The sequence below is a fragment of the Canis lupus genome, chromosome 4 (assembly GCF_011100685.1).
Source record: "Canis lupus familiaris isolate Mischka breed German Shepherd chromosome 4, alternate assembly UU_Cfam_GSD_1.0, whole genome shotgun sequence".
NCBI classification, from domain to species: domain Eukaryota; kingdom Metazoa; phylum Chordata; class Mammalia; order Carnivora; family Canidae; genus Canis; species Canis lupus.
In genome coordinates this window covers 76,289,819-76,312,838 of record NC_049225.1, presented here as the reverse complement: position 1 = coordinate 76,312,838, position 23,020 = coordinate 76,289,819, and the positions used below count along the sequence as shown (strand labels likewise).

Here is a 23,020-nt window from a genome sequence, read left to right as displayed (position 1 = left end):
TCCTCCTCACCTGTTCTTGTGAAAGCAGGGCCAGTCCTGAGCAGTAGTTTGAATAGGATTTTGTTGACCTTTGAAACCAACTTCCTGTCACCAGCTCCTCCTCACTTGCTAGTCCCTCTCTTCACAGGGTTCCTGAAGCCTGGTGCCCTCATCCCGCCCTCAGCTCCTCTGCTGAGGGTACCCACAGTCTCCCCAGCCCCTAGGAGACTTCAGGCCCCCTTTCCTTCTCTGAGTCATTTCCCTCCCTTTCACTACCAACACCAATAACAAAAGAGGCTATCCTACAAACAAAATCTTTTTCCCTTTCTTCCAAGTGGTAGGTTGGTTAATAAAGCGATCTGATTAAACCAATCTTGATGGTGGCCAAAAATTCTGTGACACTTAGCACGTTTTAAAAAGAGAACCCTTGTTATTTCAAATGAGTCTCTTACCAGTGTCACTTAAAAATGAAATCTGAAAATCAAATCACAAAGCCTGGATGCCAAAGATGTTTTTAGAGGAAATACTGCGGTAGACCCGTAGGCCTTGTCTCCAGTAGCAGCTTCCTTAAGATGCTTCTGTTTGTCAATACCTTCCCTCCAACTTACTAAGTTTTGTTTCCTAAGACCTCTCAAGTTTGTTCACAGTGACTTTGAATAGGGATGGAGGTGGGGAGCTGGAGGGCTAGGACATGAACTATTCCTGTCAAGGCCAGATCATAAACATTTCAGGCTTTGCTGCCCAGTCTCTGTTGAAACGGTTCACCTCTGCCCTTGCAGTGCAAGAGCAATCATAGGCAATAAGTAAACTAATGGGTGTGACTGTCTTCCAATAAAACTTTACAAAAACAGATCTTGACCCAGATTTGGCCCCCAGGCAGCAGTTTGCCAAGAAGCTCATGTGTGAGCCTGGGACAGCCTCTCTTATTACCGCTTCCCATGTGGGCTCCCACGAGCACACCCCACTTTCCAGATTCTTCAAGAGGTGCATAGCCTTCGAAATCTATATCAGAGAATAAGCATGAAGTTGGTACCTGTGCTGGAAAATAAAGAGTTGAGGGTACTCACGTTGATCTAGAAGAGGCAACGGAAGGCCTCAGGGTGTCCCTGGAACTCACCGGCACACCAACACTTAGCTGCAATGTCTTCAGCCCAACTAGTTACTCTTCATCTAAAACCTACCTAAATGGTATGTTCAGTTAAAATGATCTTCTATTTTTCTAAGCTAGATAATCATGTAAAACTTTCTCTAAAACATTTGTATAGAGAAAGCATTTGTATGGAAGTGTCTTAATTCATCCCTTATCTTCTTTCCTCCATCCCTCCTGCTTGCTTCTTGGGTCTCTTTTTACATGTCTTTCTTAGAGCCCACCCACCGCTAGTTTTTGTGTGTCTTGGGGTTTTCCTACACACACGGGTTTATCATTCTGGATTTTAGGATAAGGAATATCAAGGGCACATGGGTGCCTCGGTTGAGCATCCGACTCTTGATTTCAGCTCCAGTCGTGATCTCAGAGTTGTGGGATTGAGCCCCACATCAGGCTCTGTGCTGGGTGTGGAACTTGCTTAAGAATCTCTTTTCTCTCCCTCCATCTCCCTCCCGACCCCTCCCTAAAAAAAAAAAAAAAAACCTAGTCCTGTTCCCAGAAATATGTCCAAGGGGAGCAGACAGCCAGCTCCTGCTGAGAAATGACCCTGGGATCTGCCTTTAGTAGCCAGCCCACAAGCCAAAGAAGAGCTCCAGGCTCCACATTTTTCTCACCCACCAGGTCATGGAACATGGTGAGAATGCGAGCTAGGTTCCCGCTCTGTAGAGAACGTCTGCACTCGCCTTGCCTCAATTTGAAATCAATACCAAGGAGGGACCTGCACAGATTCTCCTTCTTAGGATCCACAGCTTCTGTTATTTTTGAAGAACTGAGTCACTTGAGGACACAGTCCCCTCCTTGGGATGGTGACACATACAGACACACTACGGGGAGGCACACATGGGCCAACGGCTGATTACAGTCCAACGTCCTTAAAGTGATTTCTTTGCCCCAACTTTCCAAGGGATGAAGAAACCTATTTAATTTGTTCACATAAAAAATCAGATTATCACCAACAAAGCGTGTGAAGCCCATTCACATTGTTTGGGGATGATCAATGGGAGGAAACCGGAAACGGGCTCCGAACAAGGACAATATTGTTCCATTTTCAGAGCCCCAGCCTGAATGCCTGAGTCCACATCAGCTGTGGCTTTTCCCCAGCTGCATCTGACGCTCTGCATACACGCTGTACGTGTACCCGAGCATTCTGGGGTCTGGCAAGTTTTACTTTTCAGTTTTACTGGTTTCCTCTTCAGTCCCGAGTCCCCTTTGTTGGAAAGCAGTGACTCTAGTGTAGCAGTCAGTAGATTTCTGTTTTAATTTCAGCAGTCAACTCACAGGCTTCTTGCCGCTTTGGGCTGATTTATTGTTGTGCTGATTCCCTTTTTCTGAATGGTTATTCATTCCCGGCCCTGGCCCCTCTGATGGCCATCTGGTTCTCCTTTGGTCACTCAAACATCTGCCCCAGAGATTTGGAAAATGAGCTTCCTTTGGCAGCCTAAAAATAATCTGAGTGTGACTGAAGCATAAAAGGGAAATCACCACGCTCCACTGTCCTGTAGATACTGACCGGGGGGATGAGCCAGCACAGCTTCTTAGGGATTTGGAGCTTGGATGTCTTCTGTGACATCTGCAGATTATTTTTTTTTCAAGTGCTGGGAACTGTAAAAACATGGCATGAACTGGGTGCAACCCGTCCTCCTGCAGTTTTCCTTGGGATCAGGTTCGCTTGCGCAATGGAGATGGTTGGAGATGAAAGCCACGCTTCTCATGGTTTGTTTGTAAGGCTTCAAAAGTTTGCTGAGAAAGACAGATGATGCTCAGGCTTCAACATTGTATTAGTCACAGTGTGCTTAAGGAGGTCTTGTAAATGGTTTGGACAGCAGTTATAGAATATTTCTAAGTACTAGACTCTTAACTTGGACCTAGGGGACCCGTCTCTTAAGGTAATGACGGTTTCTTCCTCTCCTCCAGAAGAATAGAATTTGCCAGAAGCTAAAACTCAACCCTAGGCCGTTTCTCCTACAAAATTATTTCTAGCCTCATTGTCCAGTGCAGCTTTTTTGGAGGTGTGCTACAAAGACATAAAATGTCAACATAAGAATGACACTCGAATAATTAAAATCTCAACAAGTTCAAATCTTCTTGTAAATCGTAATCCAGAGACATTAAAATAGAAGGTAATTAACATCCAATCCTAAATTTCCTTCACCTTTCGAGTTAAAAACCAAAGCATTTAACGGCCTCCTTCCATTTCTCCTATTCTGTATTTTGCTCCATCTTCACAAAGGAGATTCTTGATGCCAGGGAGAGGCTGTGCTCTTCAGCATCTGCAGCCTGGGTGATTTCTCACTGGAACAAATATGGTTCTTTCAGCTCCAAGAAAGTCAAATTTGTTCAACAGCAAGTCTCTTGTATGCTTTCCCTTTTAGTAAAATGTAAATGAACAAAGAGTAAATGGACCTGTACCCTTGACATTTAGAAAAATGAGGCAATCCCTCACTCCTAGACAGTTATCCCAGGCAGACTTTTTTCCCTGGGACCTTATTTAATTTCATGGATGCTGGCCTGAGACATGAGATTCCTGCGTCAGAGACTTTTTTGCTGATGGCACAGTAACTTTTGGCTTTCTCCATTCTCAGTTTAGGACTCAATCCTAGTTTAGAGCATCACGTTTGTATGATGTCCCCCTGTCACCCCAAGTCCTACAGGAATGATACAGAGGAGCTCGAGTAGATGCACCTGCGGTAGATTTGTATCACAGCTAAGGAACCCCGATTGGTGGCAATCTACGTCTTTTATGATAGGCTTGAAGCAAATCTGACTGCCCTTTGCTCCAGAGGGAGACATTATCTTTATTATACTAGACAATAAACCTGCCTCTTCCTCCAGAGACACTATCTCTGACTTTCAAAGTGGTTTGTTCTACAAACATCCTTGAAAAGATAGATAATCCAGAGTAAAAACAGCCCGTGCCTCTGTTCAAAAGCCACATAGAAATGGGAGAGACCCAGGGAGGACGGTCTCCCAGCAGCCCGTAGCAGAGACCCCCAAGTCATATCAAATAAAGGCCAGCTGACGAAAATATTCTTCTCTAAATACAATTCAGTCTGTGGCGGTCATTTAGAGTCCATGACCGTGAATTTAAACTCAGCTGGCAAAAATAAATAAATAAATAAATAAATAAATAAATAAATAAATAAATAAATAAATAAAGTAAACTCAGCTGGCAGTAATCTTCCTCCCAGCCCGGATGGGTGAAATCAACTTGGACCTACTAAAGTGCTTTTTTTGGTTTATATTCAAAATCTTAATTTGCGTTTGCACTTTGAGATGGAAGTTGAGGGCTCCCTGACGCACTGCGTTGGGTGTGGACTGTGCTTCTGACAGAGCTGCTGTGTTCTCGGGTGCAGGCATTTTCAGTCCTGGGCCACGTTTCCGGTTCCACTACCTCTTAGCAGTGCTTCGACTAGAGAAAGCTGCCTTTCTCCTCCCCCATTTATTCAGCTGGAAAAACACCCACTGCAGATTCACGCACCAGGCCGGCTGTCATGATTCTGCAGCTCACGCCCCTGAAGAGCCAGTCAGGGCTAATACTCCTGCCACCTGCTCCTTGAGATTGGTCTTTCCCCAGGCTTTGAATGCTCCAGGGGTTGAGCAACAAGGCTTTCTGCTACGTATTTTGGGGGGTAGTAATTGGATACGCCTCTAGAGTTTCATATCCATCTCCTTTTGGGAAGACTCACTTGAGTTCCTGTTTAACCTGCTGTTTAGACAGACTCCTTTCTTCTTTCATAAGCCCTGCTTGCTGGGCCTGGGTGCCTTTTTTTTTTTTTTTTTTTTTTAACTTCCCCTGTTCCTTTGCTTTCTGACATAGATTTTTTTTTCCCCTAAAATACTGTTCTAGATTCTGGCCTATGGGGCTCATTATTGTGAAAGATACGGAATCAGGGACTCTTCTGTTTTCCAACGTATCCTTTGTTCTTATGCATCTTGACCACCACCACCTCTGCGTCGGCTAATTCCACCCAGGAAATTTTCTCCCACTTGACCAACATCAACTTCCAGCCTATTATCATCCTGCCTGGCTCCCCTTGGTTTGTCTCATGTTTGCTTCCTTTCCAGTCCTAATCTCATACATTTCTCAGGCCACCTCCATCAGGCCAACAAAAATAACTGTGTCCCTTTAAAACTGACCCAAGGATTGTTTAAATCTCTTCCTGGGCTTCTTCACCCTTCACCTTTAAATCTACCTGAACTTTCTGATCCCTCTTGATACAGCTGTCCCAAATCCACTTACTCAAGCTCTGCAGTTTTTAAATCACCTCTTATTGTCTTCTGGGCCTGAGATCTCCATAGGAGCATCATTGCATCCTGCTCCCTGTGGGTTTGCCTCTAATTCTCAGGTGGATTTCCTTAGGCCCCAGTCACGCCCTCCAATCTAGTAAAAACTAAAGTGTCTCCCCACTCATGTGACGCCCACTTTACTTGTAGTCAGGAGCTGGCCTCCCGGACTTCACAGTCTGTTCTCCCCTTCACACCTGCACAGCCTGGTGTCTGAGATCTCTGCTTTTCCTTTACGGAAGCCTCGCTCTTCCTCTAATTAATCATGGGTTCCTTTATTGTCTCTCTGTCACTGCTTCTACTCTGATTATAAGACCAGAGTGTGTTCTCAGATCATCCTTGGTGTCCTGTGCAAAGCTGGCTTCCAGAAGCATGCATTTCCAGGTACATGCATTTGAAACTGTCTTCTTAGCTGTTAGGTTTGCAGTAATTTTATGGAGCTTTTTTCGCATCACAAATCCAGCAAGATGGCATATGCATACCCGGTTGCCATTTGTCTTGTTGCTTTGTTCATTCATTGAATGTGCTACCGTTTGTTGGTAGGAAGTTAAACACGTTGATCTCTGCAGTCCAGAGCTATGATCACAGTCTGTGTAATCATCAAATCTAGAGGCAGCCTCAGCCTTGGTGGGGAGAAAGCTTGAGGTGTTTTGTTTCGGCTGAAGCGTCACAATACCTCTATGATCCATGCTAGGTACGTGCTAGTACTCTCAAATGCACTGTCATTTAGTCCTCATAATAACCTCATTAGTCACCAGGTAATTTTAACCCTTTAAAAATAAATACTGTTGTTGGGGCACCTGGGTGGCTCATTCGGTTAAGCCTCCGACTCTTGATCTCAGGGTCGTGAGATGGAGCTCTGGGTTGGGCTTTGTGCTCAGCGTGAAGCCTGCATGAGGTTCTCTCTCTCCTTCTCCCCCTCCCTGACCCCTCCTCCGCACCTGCACACATGCACACAAGCTCTCTCTGAAATAAATCTTTTTTAAAAAATAAGTACTAAAAAATACTGTTGTTTCTATTTCACATAATGAAAAGCCACCTCTGATGCCAATGTTCTATTTATGTATCATGGGCACAATCCATGTCACTGCCTGTAGTACACGGAAATTACATGATGCCTGGCAGGTGCTGTCCCTTCGTTCAGAGAGTGGGGCAGTTGTTCGCAGTTGCTGGTTAAAGCCCCTACATGGCCGATGCAGAGCTGCATGCTGGTAACAGCCCCCCTCATTCGGGGGCTGACAGGTGATGGATGGTGAGGCAGCAGGAGCCTCTGTTTTCCTCTCTAGAGTCCGCTCGTAATTACCGCCGGGCCCCGCGTCTCCCGTGGCAGCCGGCTCTGTTGGGTCCAGGGCAGCAGTGAACTCCAGAGGCCCAGGCCCTGCCCCGCTTCCATGAGCCCGAGCCTCCACGTGCTTTACTGGCTCTCCAGGTGATCCTGTTGCACACCAAAGTTTGTCCAGGTCGTTCCCGAAGCCTGGGAGTCTCCTCGAAATCAGACCCATTCTAAATACCTGCATCAGCCACTTTCCACTCTCACCACCGTTTTGGCCTCACTACATGCCCGCGTCCAGACACCCTTTATTGGCAATTCCTGAGCTTTTGAGGGTCTCTGTTCAAATTGGGCTGCTTTTTAGCTTTCTCCGATCCCAGCTTAGCATTAAGTTTTCTCAAGTTGGATCCATACCACATGTTCATCTGCTCACTGGTTTCCAGAATTTTGTTGCTGTTGTCTTCTGTTCTCTTTTGCCCTGTGGGATTATGTCTTTCATTTTAAAATCTCTGTCATTTGAGTGTGCTTTCAAATGAGGAGACGGGGGCGGGGGGGGGGGGGGAATCTGCCATCTTTAATCAGAAAGACTATCACTTGGGACGCCTGGGTGTCTCAGTGGTTGAGCGTCTGCCTTCAGCTCAGGGCATGATCCCCGGTGTCCTGGGATCAAGTCCCGCAGGGATCAAGCCCTACATCGGGCTCCCTGCATGGAGCCTGCTTCTCCCTCTGCCTGTGTCTCTGCCTCTCTCTCTCTCTCTGTCTATCTCTCATGAATAAATAAGATCCTTAAGAGAAAAAAAAAAAAGAAAACTATCACTTAACTCTTACATCAAACCCCGTCTTAACGAGGAGGACATTGATGTTCAAGGAGGATAACTAATATGCTAATAATCCTGGTTTTTGTATCCAGGCAGCTAGGTTCTTAACCATTCTGCTCTACTACCTCACCATAAAACCAGAAGCTAAAGAGTCTTCTTCAGTGAGAGAGAATCTCATAGGCCACCAGTGTAGAAAATACTATTCCAAACAGAAAGGTTCTAACTTGGAAATTGGCAAATTACATTAGATCCCATTAATATAATGGCATTGTTGTATAACACATGAATTAGAAATTGCTGATGAATAATAGATTATACCAGCTGAACCAAAGGCTTTCCAGGAGAACTTTTTGCACATTTCTTTTTAGAATGACTAAAATGACATCATCCCCAAAACAGTTTGATTTGTTCTGTGCATCTAAAGAAATAATACAGTAAAGGGACTCTAGAATGTGGACATTTTCAGACAATAGTCACAAGACTGAAGAGAGGCATGTTGTAATCAAAATTGCACTTTGTGGGGTGCCTGGGGGGCTCAGTGGGTTAAGCATCTGCCTTCAGCTCAGGTCATGATCCCAGAGTTCCCAGATCAAGCCCAGCATCGAGCTCCCTGCTCAGTGGGGAGTCTCCTTCTCCCTCTGCCCCTCCCCCTGCTCATCCCCCCCACTCAAATAAATAAAATCTTTTTTAAAGAATTGCACTTTGTATGTCACTGCCTGTTCCTTGAGTTACAAACCACCTAAAATCACGACAGACCGTTTTCTGTTACAAGAAGAAAAGGTTCTGTTTAAATTCAGAATCCTGTGCACTCTCAGCGGGTTCTGAAATAAGATTGTGCTTCTGCCTTGAGCTCAACAGTGTACCATTGGCACCTCTTTGAGATATCTCCGGGTCCATTCTGGTTGGTTTTAGTTACAGGCTTTTGGTAGTAATATAACACACACCGTCTTTAGAGTAAGATTTCGTTGGTGTAAGAAATGGTATTGGCATTTTATAGATCATGGAAACCAAATGTCATCTCATTCTTTGGTGCATTTGAGATTTAAAAAAAAAAAAAAGAAAGTGATTCCTTAAGGCTGTGATTCTCTTCTAAACCGCCTCTCTCAGATTCTGAAAATAAAGAAGAGTTGGCTGCAGTTGGGCTCATATCACAAGAACACAGATTTGACACAGTACGTGTTTGGTCTTGTAAAACTACACCACTCATCTTGCACTCCCATTCTCTGCACACATGAGATCTAGCCTGGATCTTGGACATATGTTATAAACAAAAAGGTGTTACTTAAGGGTCTCTGTTAATCTCCTCATCTGTCGATGGAGAGAATATTTTTTACCTTGAGAAACATGCTTGCCTGTGAACATTAAATGGGAAACATTTCAGGTATATGAACTATACTGTATGGTGTTGATTATCCAAAGCAATAACGTAATTAAAAAGCATCTAAGGATGGAGGGAGAGAAAATCCTAGTGAGGCATGAAGCTGGAAATCGGGAGACTGAGGAGTCGCAGCCTTGCCTGTAATGAGTTGGAAAGCCTTGGGCAAGTCACTTTCCTTTCTGCTACTTCTATGAGGGCTTATGCCATCTTCAGAATTCCTCTGATTGCCTGAAAAGCTGAGGCCACGCTGGAAAAACAGGAAAATGGAAGAAGGAAACTTCGTAAGTTGCCTGAGATTGTTTTCTTCCCTTGACACGAGCTCCTCAGACATGCCTTCCGATGGTCTGGGCCTTGGCCGCCCCAGAGCAATCCACTCCCTGAATGGGCGCCAGGGAGGTAATGACCTGCAAGCTGAGGAGTATCTTCCCCCGTGGGCTGTTAGCTTGGGTCAGGCGGTATGAGAGCAAGAACCAGGCAACTTAGCTCAGTCCCAAGTAATTGCTATTTACAGTCTGGAGACAGGCTCTTTCCATAAGCCTTTAAATTAAGCAAAGGAGTCAAGGGGAGGCCCTGCCGCCTCTCTCTGGATTATTCCTATTTGCATGGCTCCTCCTCTGCCCCGGTTCTCTGGCAGGTCTTCAAGAGGGTTCTTTTGCACTGGGTGTGAATTAAATGTTACAATTTGGGGTTGGGAAAAACCTCCCTCTTGAGGATCTCTACAATCATCCTGAGGATTCCACCCTTGCCTTTACTTCATAATTTAAACCTGGAGACCTGCCAATCCCCGACATTGTAATAAGGATTCACCAAATTTATCTTTGTTTAATATATCAGGATTCGTTTAATATATCAGGCCCCTTCCCCAGCTTGCCTGCATCTCCTCATTTCTCAGACCTTTTTTTCCCCTCTTTCTCATCCAGAAAGATACTTGAACTTACGGGAGAATTTTGCAAATCTCATATATTACATAGAACATTTACATATAGCGGTGTCTGGCTGGCTCAGTCTGTGGAGCATGCCACTCTTGACATCGGGGTCATGAGTTGGAGCCCCACGGTGGGTGTGGACCTACTTAAAATACAAAAATATTATCTATATATTTTAAAAGATTTACATATAAACAATTCTTAGGAGGAGGTGGGGTTTACCTGGGAGATTACTGTTACTGCTTTATGCATTTTCACATACTGAATTTGATATGCAATGTGTAATTTTTATTATCAGTTAACATTCAGGATTTGGGGTGGCTTTTTTTAAAAAACATTATAATTATGTGACTTTCAAAGACCATAAAATGTCAAAGGATATCTTCTATGTCTTTTTAAATTGATATATGTTTCTTCACATGAATCCTACCTATTTTCATTAGTATGACTTTTTCCCTTCAGAATCTCAAAGGAAAACAAAATTTCAGAGATTTTTAAAAACTTGTTTATTCATGAGAGACACACAGAGAGGCAGAAGGAGAAGCAGGCTCCTTCTGGGGAGCCTGATGCAGTACTCGATCCCAGGACCCCAGGATCACAACCTGAGCCAAAGGCAGATGCTCAACCACTGAGCCACCCAGGTGCCCCAGAAAATAAAATTTCAAATTTTCAAGTTCATTGTTTGATGTATCTCATAAGTTTTGTACATATAAATATACCTCCCAAATTTTTTATACACACTTTCAAGCATTTAAGTCTCCCCTTCCTCTCTAATAAATGTAGTTTTTTGTTGTTGTATTTTAGCATGTTTGGCTTTTCTCAGAGGACTCTGCAGACCTTGGGACCTTTCTTTCTGCATCACCTCTTGGGGTCTGATAGCATAGACATTATACAATGTACAGACGTGTGGGCTGACTTTATGGGGCTACCTGCATGTGGCCTGAGCAGTGCTTAATCAGTACTCAGGGGTGTAGCACAGTCTGGTGGACCCAAGGGGTGTAGTTATTTGGCTGCCCCAAAATTAACATTTAACTGTATTTCAGAATTGAGTTTAAATTTCTGGTTTAATATTTCTTGCAACTTGCACTGTAGGAAAAAGCACTAGCCCACAAGTCAAGAGACCTGTCATTGTGGCTTTTGTGACCACTTGGGTGACCTTGACCAACAAGTTTCCTCCAGAAATGAAATGGCCTCTGGGTGGGGGCTGCTGGGGAGGAACTTGCCAGCCTAAGGCTGTATGTTCCAGGTTATCTGAGGGGCTGTGCTTTGATCCCGGGAACCTTTTTTCCTCACGTGATTACCTCTATTGCTGCTCTTCAAGCCTGGAGATAGCTTCTGGGAGGGGATCTCATCGGTGATTGCAAGCCAGCCTCTGCCATCAGCTCGGTGCTCTCTGCGTTTCAGATGCCTGGGACGGATGAGCCCCAAGATTCATGCGGCCCCGACGAATCCAAGGGAAACCTGGAAAGTCCCAAGCAGGGCAGCAGCAAAATGAAGCTCAAGAGTCGTCTTTCAGGTGAGTGGAACTCTCTGCCTGACGTGGCCTGTCTGAAAGTGAACTTCTAGCCTCGGGAGGGGAAAGATAAAGTCATTAACAGAATGAGCTCTTTTTTTCCCCCCTTACAGCCTCAAAATTGTTTTTCCTTTAGATAGTGCATATGCCCCGAGCATAAAACTTCACTCAGCCTGGCTGCCCACTTGAATATTTTTATTTGAGTCATAATGAAGTGAATGTCAACATCTCCGTTTGTCTCTGCTCAAACCTAAATTTCCTGTGTGTGTATGGTTCATTTACTTCCACAGGACTTCAGGTGACCCATGCACCGTGGAATATTCCTAGTGGCCTCTTCCTGGCAAATGTCCCTCTCCCCTCAGTCCACCAGAACCAGGGGCAAAGAGCTATTTACTTCATATTAAATCTGCATCTCAATGAAGCAGGCGGAAAAATGGGATGGGAGTTGCAGCTCTGGGAACAAAGAGATCTCACAGTTCCTGGGTAAAGCCTTGCAGCAGCTGGCCTGTGCCCTGAGACAGAAAGTCAGTGTTGAAAGCAGAGGTCATGTGCAGGGACCCGTTATGAGCCGTGGGTCCTAGGCACTGACTCCCCAATGGGTTCTTTCCCCCATTCAACACACAACCTGAAACATATTTTGTGGCTGCATCCGGATGAAGATACAAGCTGGGCTCTTTGTGATCTCTTCATTGCTATGATGCTTATACTTAAAACTTTCTTGTGGGCCCTCGGTGCTGTGTCTACTGGCCCGATGGACAAGCCAGCCCTGGCCGCCTACACACCAAAGACATCTCATGTGACCTCGGGCCGGTTATTTGAAGCCCCTGAACTGTTACTGCCTCACCTGAAAAAAAGGAGATAATAATCCTGGCTTGCCGGGGTGAGCAGATTAGACAGACAGACAGGCAAAGCACAGAAAAGCAGCCATGGTTTGTTAACATGCAAAAAATTGTCAGTCTCCTCTTCCAGACCAGTTGGTGCGGAGGGGTGCTATCTGTGCCTGCCAACCAGGACCCCCCCCCCCCCACCACCACCACCACCTGTCTGGCCCTCTCCTGAGTTATTCTCAGGTAAAGCAACCGGTATAGGACCACGAAATACATCTGTTTGTTGGAACAAACCCGAGTAACAAAGTGAATTGGTTTGTATTCGTAACTCCTGTTATTAGGCGGTGTATGTCTAAACACGGGTCTGTGACAAACCAGAGGCTGGGAAGTAGGAGGGGAGACGTCGTGCCAGGGTCCTCATGTGGGGAGAATGGCCAGCTCCCCTGCAGCCCCCAGGATCAACTGAGAGAAATACACTTAATTCCTGCACATGTTTGGGGCCTGTGAGTCCCAGGGGCACAACGGATGGAGATCTTTAGGTCCGTTGTCTTGGCAGAGTTAATCAACACCTTATACGGTTCCCAGGGGAGCCACAGAGCTTTGGGGGGAGTACCAGGGACCTTTGAAACCCGTGCCGTCACATTCCTCGTTTTATGGATGAGACCAGAGAAGTTAAGGGAATCCCAAAGGTCGCTCATTCCGTGCCAGCAAGATCACCTGCCTCGCAGGCAGTTCTTACCCACCCCTCGGCTTCCTGTGAGTCTTGAAGAGAATCCTACTCCCCAGTCTGGGGCTTTCTAGATACAGACATGGGGAGGGGCATGTAGCTGGGAGCCTTTCAGATCATAATTCTCTGACACTCTTCCTACTATTAATTTAGAACAAGTGGCACATTCAGCGGAGTAGTAGATCCACATGTGGCTACTGTTTGCCACAACTGGATGTCACCCTCTTTCTGTCCTCCCCATACACCTGGGACCACAGTAAGCAAATCTGTATCCCATGCATGAAGCCAGGGAGGACTGTGTTCAGTTCCCAGCTCTGCCATGACTGGCTGTGTGACGTGAGACAAGTGACTCGACGTCTCTGGGTCTCTGTTTCTTCATGTGTGACGTGAGGATAATAATGTACATTTATTCTGCGAATCGGTCACTATACGGTCTCAGTTGAAAGATGGGGTTTAGAGAATGAATGTGGCACCGGCCGTCCAGAATGTGGCTGTCACAGCCCACCCCACGTGATAGCTGCCCCCTTGTCACCACTGCCATCATTGACATCACGTTCATCATCATCATTTTTGCAACCTTCTTGTAATTGGTGTCCCCCCCTTTCCCTCTCAGGAGGGGAAGATGCTTGAACAGGTTCAGACAAGCGTATTCTCGAGAGCTTGTAGGCCACGATAAGGCACCCACAAGAGGTTCGAAGATGGAAGGCTCTCTGGGTTGTGGCACTCAGGGGAGGCATCCAGAGGACACAAGATTGAGGAGAGCCAGTGCCCTGGCAAGACTTAAGAGAACCCAAGGAAGCAAACGGTGGTCTAGACGAGAAAGTGCACAAGAGATGCTTCGGGACAATGGGGGGAAATTGGTTAGTCTTTGGCAACTGCTCCTCCTCGGCAACCTGAAAGAGCCAGTGACCCACCAGGAACAGGCTGAGCCCAGCAGAGCCCATCAGCGAGATTAGGGGTAAGCCCCCCCCCCCCCCCCCGGGGTGGGAGACGATGGTGCCGGCAAAGCAAAGTTAAATGTCAAGCAATATTTATAGGCTCCCCAGTTTTGGAAAGGATGCGGGAGGAGGACAGATCGGCTCCTTTGAGAATCAGCAGGCTACAGCAACGAATTCATGCAGCAGGACAGCAGGAGATAAGGCTGGAAAAGTAATTGGAGGCCTTGTGACAGAGGCTTGCGGAACCGGGTCTTCGGTCAGTGCTGTGAGATATGCTCAGTCTAAAGACTTTTGAATACGGGAGATTTTAATGTGATCAACTGCTAATTTGTCCTGTAAACTTGGATACTTCTTTCGTATTTTCTACAAGTGAGTCACTCTGGTGGTATTCACGTATCAGCATATTATCTACAGACACTACCGTATGTGGTTTCTCTTCTGTTGAGGCAAGTGCCTCCCTGTCAGCTCAACCGGCACTTTCTTCTAATAAATCTTTTTCAGATGAGTAAGCCTGCCAAGATGGATTAATCTGGCCATGAATTAGTAAGTCATGAATTATTAAGGAGGTTCTGTAAAGAAGTTCCAGCCATTCCCACTAAGATTTTTGCCTCGTCTAGCTCCGAAATGACTATAGCGATTTTATGGAACATTTTCCCTGATAGTCTAACCTGAATTTTCCTTACTTCGTACTTCCTTTTTTGCCAGCAGGGTTCCCTTTTAATTTTGGTATTTTTGATTTAGCCATGTTAATGCCTTAGGTTTGTGATCTTTTTAAATGGAAATTTCTCTTTGATTGCAAAGGAGTTTCAGGTGTTTGAAAACCTGTATCACAAAGTTAATATGTAGCTTTTGAAACACCAAGCTTTTAGCGATGTGCACCTTAGTATAACTGCATCAGCACTCTTCTAACTTTTCATCACCACTAAAAACTCAATATATATTTTTTAAAAGAGTACAGAATCATCCTGTTTTATTCTGTGAAAAACTTTCTGAGAAATGTTTAGGTAAACTGAATTTTAGGTGATCAAATGAAACATAGTCTAGGAGAACTTGGTATTAAAGAATCTGTATGTGTATATAGCTATACACACACACGGGTATATATCATTTATAACACATCATGTAAACATTGTAAGGTTATAGCTATGATGTGATCAAGCCATCGTTTAAGATTAAAGCCCTTAAATTTTCTTATTTTAAAATGGTGTATAATAAAAACTAGGTGTTGATAAAGATGTCTTTAAAAATTACTATAAAAGTTTCTTTTTTTTTTTTTTTTTAAAAAAAAGGATGTTATTTATTTATTCATGACAGACACAGAGAGAGGCAGAGACACAGGCAGAGGGAGAAGCAGGCTCCATGCAGGGAGCGCAATGTGAGACCCGAACCCGGGAATCTGGGATCAAGCCCTGAGCCAAAGGCAGGTGCTCAACTGCTGAGCCACTCAGGCGTCCCACTATAAAAATTTCTTAAGACACAAAAGTTTTGGGGGGCCTGGGTGGCTCAGTCAATTAAGTATCTGCCTTCAGGTCAGATCACAATCCCAGCGTCCTGGAATGGAGCCATGCCTTGGGCTCCCTGCTCATTGGAGAGCCTACTTCTACCTCTTCCTCTGCCCTCCTCCTGCTTGTGCTCTCTCTCTCAAGTAAATAAATAAAATCTTTTTTTTTAAAGATTTTATTTATTTATTCATGAGAGACCCACAGAGAGAGAGGCAGAGACACAGGCAGAAGGAGAAGCAGGCTCCTCGCAGGGAGCCTGATGTGGGACTCGATCCCAGGACCCCAGGATCACACCCTGGGCCAAAGGCAGATGCTCAACTGCTGAGCCACCCAGGCTCCCCAATAAATAAAATCTTTAAAAAAAATACAAAAATTCTAATCATAAAGGGAAAAATAAAATTACAAATTTTTGCTATCTAAAAATACCATTAAGACATGGAGAAGATAATTACAATACGTAGATCTCATGAAGGACTCATATCCAAAACATTATTAACAATAAAAAAAAAAACACCTATAAATCAACACCAAAAAGACAGAAACCCAATAAAAGAATAAGCAAAACAGGATTTTACAACTTTATCAAATAATAATAATCGGCACTTTACAACTTTACAAAAAAAAAGCCACTCTACAAATCTACAAAAGTAAAACAACCAATGAATATTTGAAAGACACTCAGTCTCATTAATCATCGGTGAAATGTAATTTGAAAACCACAATGAGGGGCCCCTGGCTGGCTTGGTCAGTGAGTGGTGTGTGGGACTCTTGATCTTGGGACTGTGGGTTCAAGCCCCACATTGGATGTGGAGATTACTTGAAAATAAAATCTTTTAGAAAAAAAACCCACAGTGAAATGTAATTATATATCCATGAGAATGGCTAAAATTTTAAAAACTGGTACCACTAAGTATGGCAAGGATATGGGGAAACCAAGACTCACACACAATGGTGTTACAACATTGGTAAAGGTAGTTGTATCCCCGTAACTCAGCAACTCTACTCCTAGGTCCACACCCCACAGATAGGACTTGTATCAGAATGTTCCATAGCAGTATATTCTAGATCAAGGATCAGCAAGCTACCACCCACAGCTATATTTGTATGAACCACAAGCTAGAAGTGCTTTCTGTATTTCCGGTGGGTTGTTTTAAAAAAAAAAAAAAAAAAAAAAAAGATGTTCAGAGAATATGCAGCAGAAACCATCTGTGGCCCATAGAGCCTAAAACATTTACTATCTGACCTTTACCCAAAAAAGAAAAAAAAAAGTTGTTGACCCTTGTTCTAGATCTAAAACTGGAAACAAAACAAGTGTTCATCAGCAACAGACCGGATAACCAAATTGTGGTAAGTTTATACAATGACACAGTAAACAGAAATGGATGAACAGACTATTAGCAACAACATGGAGACGTTCACAAACCGATGCTAAGAACAAGGAGCCAGATATTTTAAAAAGATACATGTCTACGTGTTCATTTATATAAACTTCAAAAATAGGCAAAAGTAATCTATGATGTTGGAAGTCGGGATAATGGTTACCATGGTTGAAGGGTGGTTAGTGGCACTAAAGTGGCTTTTGGGTTCCAGTAATATTCTATTTCTTGGTCTGAGTATTGGGTTTTGGAACGTTCACTTTGTGAAATTTCATGGAACTGTACGCTTATGATGTGTGTATGTCCCCGTAAGTTGTTCTTTAATAAAAAAAAAGTTTATTTGAAAAGTAATTTAATGAAAAAAAAAAAAAAAACCACCTACCCAAACAATGAAACTATACCAACCACATGGTAATGTTCCTTCCTCACTAGAAAACCATCTACTGATAGCATTTCACTGTTGTCTATTGCCTTATCAACCCCGGCTACGTCTTACTTGGATGAAACATAAACATTTTCCCATATCCAGTCCGGTCCCTTCAAAGGACTGGCACTTTCTTCATAATCTGGCATTAATGGCCCCAGCTGAGGCAGAGGTTATTGGTAGAAAGTGATGAGCTCGGTGCCTAGAGAGTATTAAACACCAGGCCTTCTGAAAACCATGACGTGTGGCTGTTAATGCAACAAGTTTATGCCTGTGATGCTCTCATAAGATTCTTTCCATCCCATATCACACCATGTTTTTCTCCATGTTTTTACAAGGGGGTGTACACCGTCTAGAGTCTGTTGAGGAATATAATGAGCTGATGCTGCGAAATGGGGACCCGCGGGTCAGGATGTTGGAAGTCTCCCGAGATGGCCGAAAGCACTCTCTTCCCCAGCTACTGGACTCTACGGGAACATCACAGGTAGTACAGTACCATGGAGCCTTTTTGTTTTCTCAGAGTTGCCTGGTTAGGGATGTAAGAGCATGTTTCCACCCCTGGGTCGCTAGGCTTTCTTTTACTCCTCCAGAGACCAACAAGAGCATCCATGCTGTGAAGAACAACATGTGTGTGGGCAGGAGTATTTGAGACCAGAGATGTAGCAGAGAGAGCAAGGTCTATCCACGGAGGTTAGGAGGAAGTCAGCCTAGGATTTGAAAACTGTAGAGAAAAATAATCCTTTGTTGGATCTTGACAGCTTGATCCCCTTCCTACTGTATGTTTTGGAACTGAGAACTGCTTTCAACTGCCAGGAGACAATGGCGCCTCATGGTCTGTGGTCAACCACCATTGCTTGTTTAGTGGGCGCGTCAGGTGTCAGCCTAACTACTGGGTGGGTGGGTGGGTGTTGGGTCACTTTAAAGAAGAAGAGAGTGCATGTATGTGCCTACTGTGTCTGGGATCTTACCTGTTACACAGTAATGAGTCAAATAGGCAAGGTCAGAGGGGCTGCAGATAGGGGTGAAATAGGTGGTGATGTTAATATTCCAGGGCCTGCCCCAGAAGGGTCGGGGCTCCATAATTCTTCACAGGGCTCTTCCTCAATTATATCATCCTCAACTTAGTTCAAAGTGGGTAGAGAGGTCCTAACCAAGTTGAGGGCAGCCTCAATCTCTGGGGAACTCGTGGGGTGTTCTTTCAGTCCTGGCACCATCAGCCAGAATGCTCTAGAGAAACCATTGGCATCTTGTCTACAACAGAACAGACATGGAGGCAGACGGTGGCAGCAATGGCATCCATAAGCCCATGTAGACTCCTAGACAGTAGAGTTATGAAGGATCTGCAGCAGGTCATCTGGGTCGGGTCTTACTTTTGGTGTGTTATCACCATTTTACAGACAGGCCGATGAATCTCAAAGACAGTGAGTATTCCGCCCAAAGTGATAGGCCACAAGCACTGTGAACAAAGTTTTACCTACCCAGTAAAATAAGTGCCCATGTTCCAGAGGCAATTGCTGATCAGGCTATTTTGTGTGGAATCTACCCAAAGACAACTTGAGTTGGGACTTGGAGAAAAAGCAGAGCAAAAAAACCTGCGTGGGTCCTGATTAAAGTTCCTCCAAACCCGTGACTGGAGACAAGCCTGTGGCCTGCTCAGAATAATCCAACTGGACCAGCAGAGTCAGGGGGTGGATCAGAAAGTTGTAGGCTGTGTCGGTTAGTGCAGAAAATGAGAGAGGGTTTCCTGCCATCACAGCCAGGGAGGCCTAGCACTGAGGCGATTTCTGAACTGACCTGCCCAGAAGCCCGACCACATTTATAGCCCAGAAATACCTGTTTCTAATGAGGCTTCTACAAAGCACAGGCTAGTAAAGATTTTAGAGGAAAGACTTTTCCCCCTCGTCCAATTGCCCTTTTTGTTTTCTTCTTCTTTTCTGCTGGGATCCCCCCCCCTTTTTTTTTTTTTTTGCTGGTTCTTTCTCCCACCCCTACAGAGCATTGGCTAGAGTGGAGCTACCCAATACAGCTTTCCGCAGTGATGCAAGTATTTTATGTCCGTACGGCCCTGTACGGTAGCCACGTGTGCCTACTGAGCGTATGCAAAGTGGCTGCTGAGACCACCACAGGGGATGGCCACCATATTAGATGGCAGAGTCTTAAAAGTGCACTGGGCGCCCTGAAACGCATCAGAACGATGAAACATGCAGGCCTCTGGTCCCCACGGGCTCCCAAAGGGGAGCTGGAAGGAGGTGCGGCTGGAGATTGGTGGTCAGAGTTCCCTCACAAGTCCACACGTGAACCTCTGTAGTCAAGGGTTGAAAACCCATGGGCTGTGTCTGGCCATCTCCATGATGGTTTCAGTAAAAGGGTAGTAACCTTGCCAAGCCAACATTTTTTAAATGAATCAGAGTCTGGGAGGCCAGCATAGCTGGCAGATATTTTGTAAAACTGCATAATATAATTATTCTAAGCTGCCAGGAATACAAAAATATCATTAGCAGACATCTCTCTACCTTTGGATGTAGAATGTACTAATTAAGGTTAGAAACTATTTTCTGATGTCTCTTTTCTCAGATTAAACACAAAGTGGTTTTTTTCTCCTTTTTGCTTATGCTGGAATACCTGTCTCATTTAAGAGATTTATTATCCCAAGAAGCTAAATTGTAAAAGTGCTTTAGCAATAATCCCTTGTTTATGTTATAAATAGTGTACCCTGCTTACACACGTGTACACGTGGGTGATGGACAGGAAAGTGGCTGAGATTTGAGCTCCTACATGCCAGGAAGAGGGAAAGGGTGGCTTATGGAAAAGTATTTTATTTTCCAAATGTGAGGGGTTAGAACTGAAGCGGCCACAGTTTGTCAGTGGGGTGTTTTATATGGAATAACAGTTGTCGGGCTTGCGGTTTGGGTTTTTTAAGAAACAAGGGCTTGGTGCGTTTTTGGTTGAGTGAATTGAGCTGAAAATGGCAAGATACTTTCTATCCATGATTGTGAACTTGGGATGGGGATAGGAGCGGCTTCCAGGGAGAACTTGACCACAGGATAGCCGTCCTATGTCTCTGAGGCCTCTCGGTTTCTGGTTCCTGAATCCATTCCAGGAAGCAAGGAGGAAGATGTGTGGGGTACAGTCAAGAAAAGAGCAACACTGGGTGCTTGCAGCCTCCAAGCAGCTCATTCTATGGAGAGGAAGGGATGGTAATCTGTGGAGGGGGGGCTGGGCCTCCAGAGGTATCGATCATAAACTTCTTTAAGCTGCTGGAGCAGAGAGGGAGCAGAGAGAAATGGCTGTCTCACCCAAAAACCACCTGAGATTTTGCAAATCTGAATATATTTTTATGCCAGAGGCCACAGAAGAGTAAATGAGACCATCCCTGACCTTGCCATGTGCTGACTTTTAGGAATACCACATTGTGAAAAAGTCCACTCGCTCCCTAAGCACCACTCAGGTGGAATCGCCTTGGAGACTCATCCGGCCATCAGTCATCTCGATCATCGGGTTGTACAAAGAAAAAGGCAAGGTGAGCGCCTGCCTGCACACTATTTCGGCCCCCACGTGAATGTTAGCGTGTATTTCTTAAATGGTTAACTTTATGGCTGTTTTTCTATGAAATAAAACATAGATTTGTCTAGATTGTCTAGATTTGAGCGGATTCCCTGGCCTCCTTTCCTGTGGGCTGCTGACTGAGGTGGCCATGCCCTTTGGTCCTTATGAGGGGAGTCACCAGCACCCGGGAGCTAGGGCACAGTTGAGGGTGGAGTAGAATGCTCCAATATCTGCCACTATTGAAAGAAAAGCCACCCCTGTAGCTTCAGGGGACATATTCCCAGTTATCCCCTTGAATGAATTTCATAGCATTGCCATTATCAACAAAGAGAATAATACAAATAAGTTGATATTATACAAATATCAAAACATCCATTTTGATATTATACGAAATAGAAAGACTGACACAAAAGAGTAAAATAAATATGGCACCCGAATTGTGCAAAATGACTCTCCTGAGGTATTAATCCATCCATTGGAAATTGTCGTTTTTGGAGACCAAAAGTTGTCAGATACTGGCAATTTCATATGTTTGAACTGAAAACTTTCTCCCTTTAGGGTAATGCATAGCTAATGCAATGCAAATAGATCTGAGGAAGGAAGTGGAGAAGGGAACATAAATTTATAGCTGGTTAGCTTGACTCTGAGCCTAGCTGGGAAGGAGGCCTCAGTTAAATAGTGAAACAAGAACGGATGTCCTCAGTTAAATACTGCAATGACAACCTGGACCCCCTTCTGCTTGGGGTGTAGGGCCTTGGCTTTAGCATTGCTGGAGGTCGAGACTGCATTCGAGGACAGATGGGGATTTTTGTCAAGACCATTTTCCCAAATGGATCAGCTGCCGAGGATGGAAGACTTAAAGAAGGTGAGGAGAAAGCCTCTCGGTGGTTCTCAGTGGTGGTGAGCTCTGATTCCATCAGAATCTGCCCCCTTGCAAGATGTGAAGCCAGTGGCACAGCAGCCAAGGATGTGGGCTTGGGGGGTCAAGGAGACCTGTGCTGAACCCCAACACTTACTACTACATCATAACCTTGAGCAATTGATGTAACTTGAGCCTAACTTTCCTCAGTTTGTAAACTTGGAATATTAATACCTGTCTTGAGGAGTCCTTGTGGGATTAAATGAGATGATACCGAGAATGACTTGATATTTTTTATTTGGGTCTTTAAGTGTCTGTCTTATCCCCTTGGTCCTTGAATCATGTTCCTTGCCTTGAAAATTCTTGAGAGCTTGAGGCCATTCTTGCCTCAGGGCCAGAGTCCATATACACCTTTTATATTCTCCATAGCACCTGCCATTTTGCCACACACAAACCTGCTAAACAAGTGCTTTTTTTCCTCCCAGCTTTGTTGAGGTGTAATTGATCCATAACATCGTGGAAGTTTAAGGTATACAACATGATGATCTGATAGCCACATAGATTGCAAAGCCATCGGCACAATGAGTTAGCTAGTCCCCTCTTCACATCATATGATGACTGTGTGCAGTGGGGGGAGGTATAAACATTTAAGATCTACCCTCCTAGGGGCAGCCCGGGTGGCTCAGCGGTTCAGCGCCACCTTCAGCCCAGGGCTTGATCCTGGGGAACGGGGATCGAGTCCCACGTCGGGCTCCCTGCATGGAGCCTGCTTCTCCCTCTGCCTGTGTCTCTGCCTCTCTCTCTCTCTGTGTCTCTCATGAATTAATGGATAAAATCTTAAAAAAAAAATATCTACTCTCCTAGAAATTTTCAGCTGGACAGCACACTACTGCTAACTATGGTCACCATGCTGGACATTAGATGCCCAGAACCTATTCTTGAGTCCTGATTTTTTTCCTCCCTTCTTAACACACTCCCTTCCTGAAATGATTAAATCACACTATTTGTAGTTACCTTCAGAAATACTATGACTGATCAGTCCAGTTGACCCAAATTATAGATACTGTTATGTTCTGCTGACTTTTTTTTTTAGCTAGTAAGAGTCCACTGGAGTCTCCTTTTTCTAGGCAGAGCTACCCTAGGAGCCCATATGCTAATGATAAGACGTGACCAGGCTTATTTTGATGGACAGAATATTTATTTCTCTCTCTCTTAGAGGAAGAATTAACTCCCAGGTGATATTTGTGTCTAGTTTCAGAACGATGTAAAATTCTAACAGAGCATTTTTATAATGGACATGCCATGTGTTCATTTGATTGAAATTCATCCTGCAATACTGGTAGAATGGAGAAAAATGGAGGAAAAATCAGTAGTTGGTAAAGATTAATGGCACTTGATTCTCCTAAATACTATTTTTTCATACGTGTTCATTTACAATAAAGATAAGTCATTGGAATGGATTTTCAGCATGTAGAATGATCTTTTAAAAATCTTGTATAGGAAAAA

At 44.5% G+C, this 23,020-nt stretch overlaps 1 protein-coding gene across 1 annotated transcript in view; it reads left to right on the top strand.

Annotated features, from left to right (window-relative positions):
• The window catches only part of PDZD2 (PDZ domain containing 2), a 358,274-nt gene that overhangs the window by 296,678 nt on the left and 38,576 nt on the right, over window positions 1-23,020 (top strand). Inside the window, exons 7-10 of the mRNA XM_038535405.1 lie at window positions 11,207-11,318; window positions 17,448-17,593; window positions 20,510-20,629; window positions 21,406-21,520. Of these exons, the coding sequence (XP_038391333.1) occupies window positions 11,207-11,318; window positions 17,448-17,593; window positions 20,510-20,629; window positions 21,406-21,520 (493 nt within the window). The remainder of the gene's footprint in view (window positions 1-11,206; window positions 11,319-17,447; window positions 17,594-20,509; window positions 20,630-21,405; window positions 21,521-23,020) is intronic.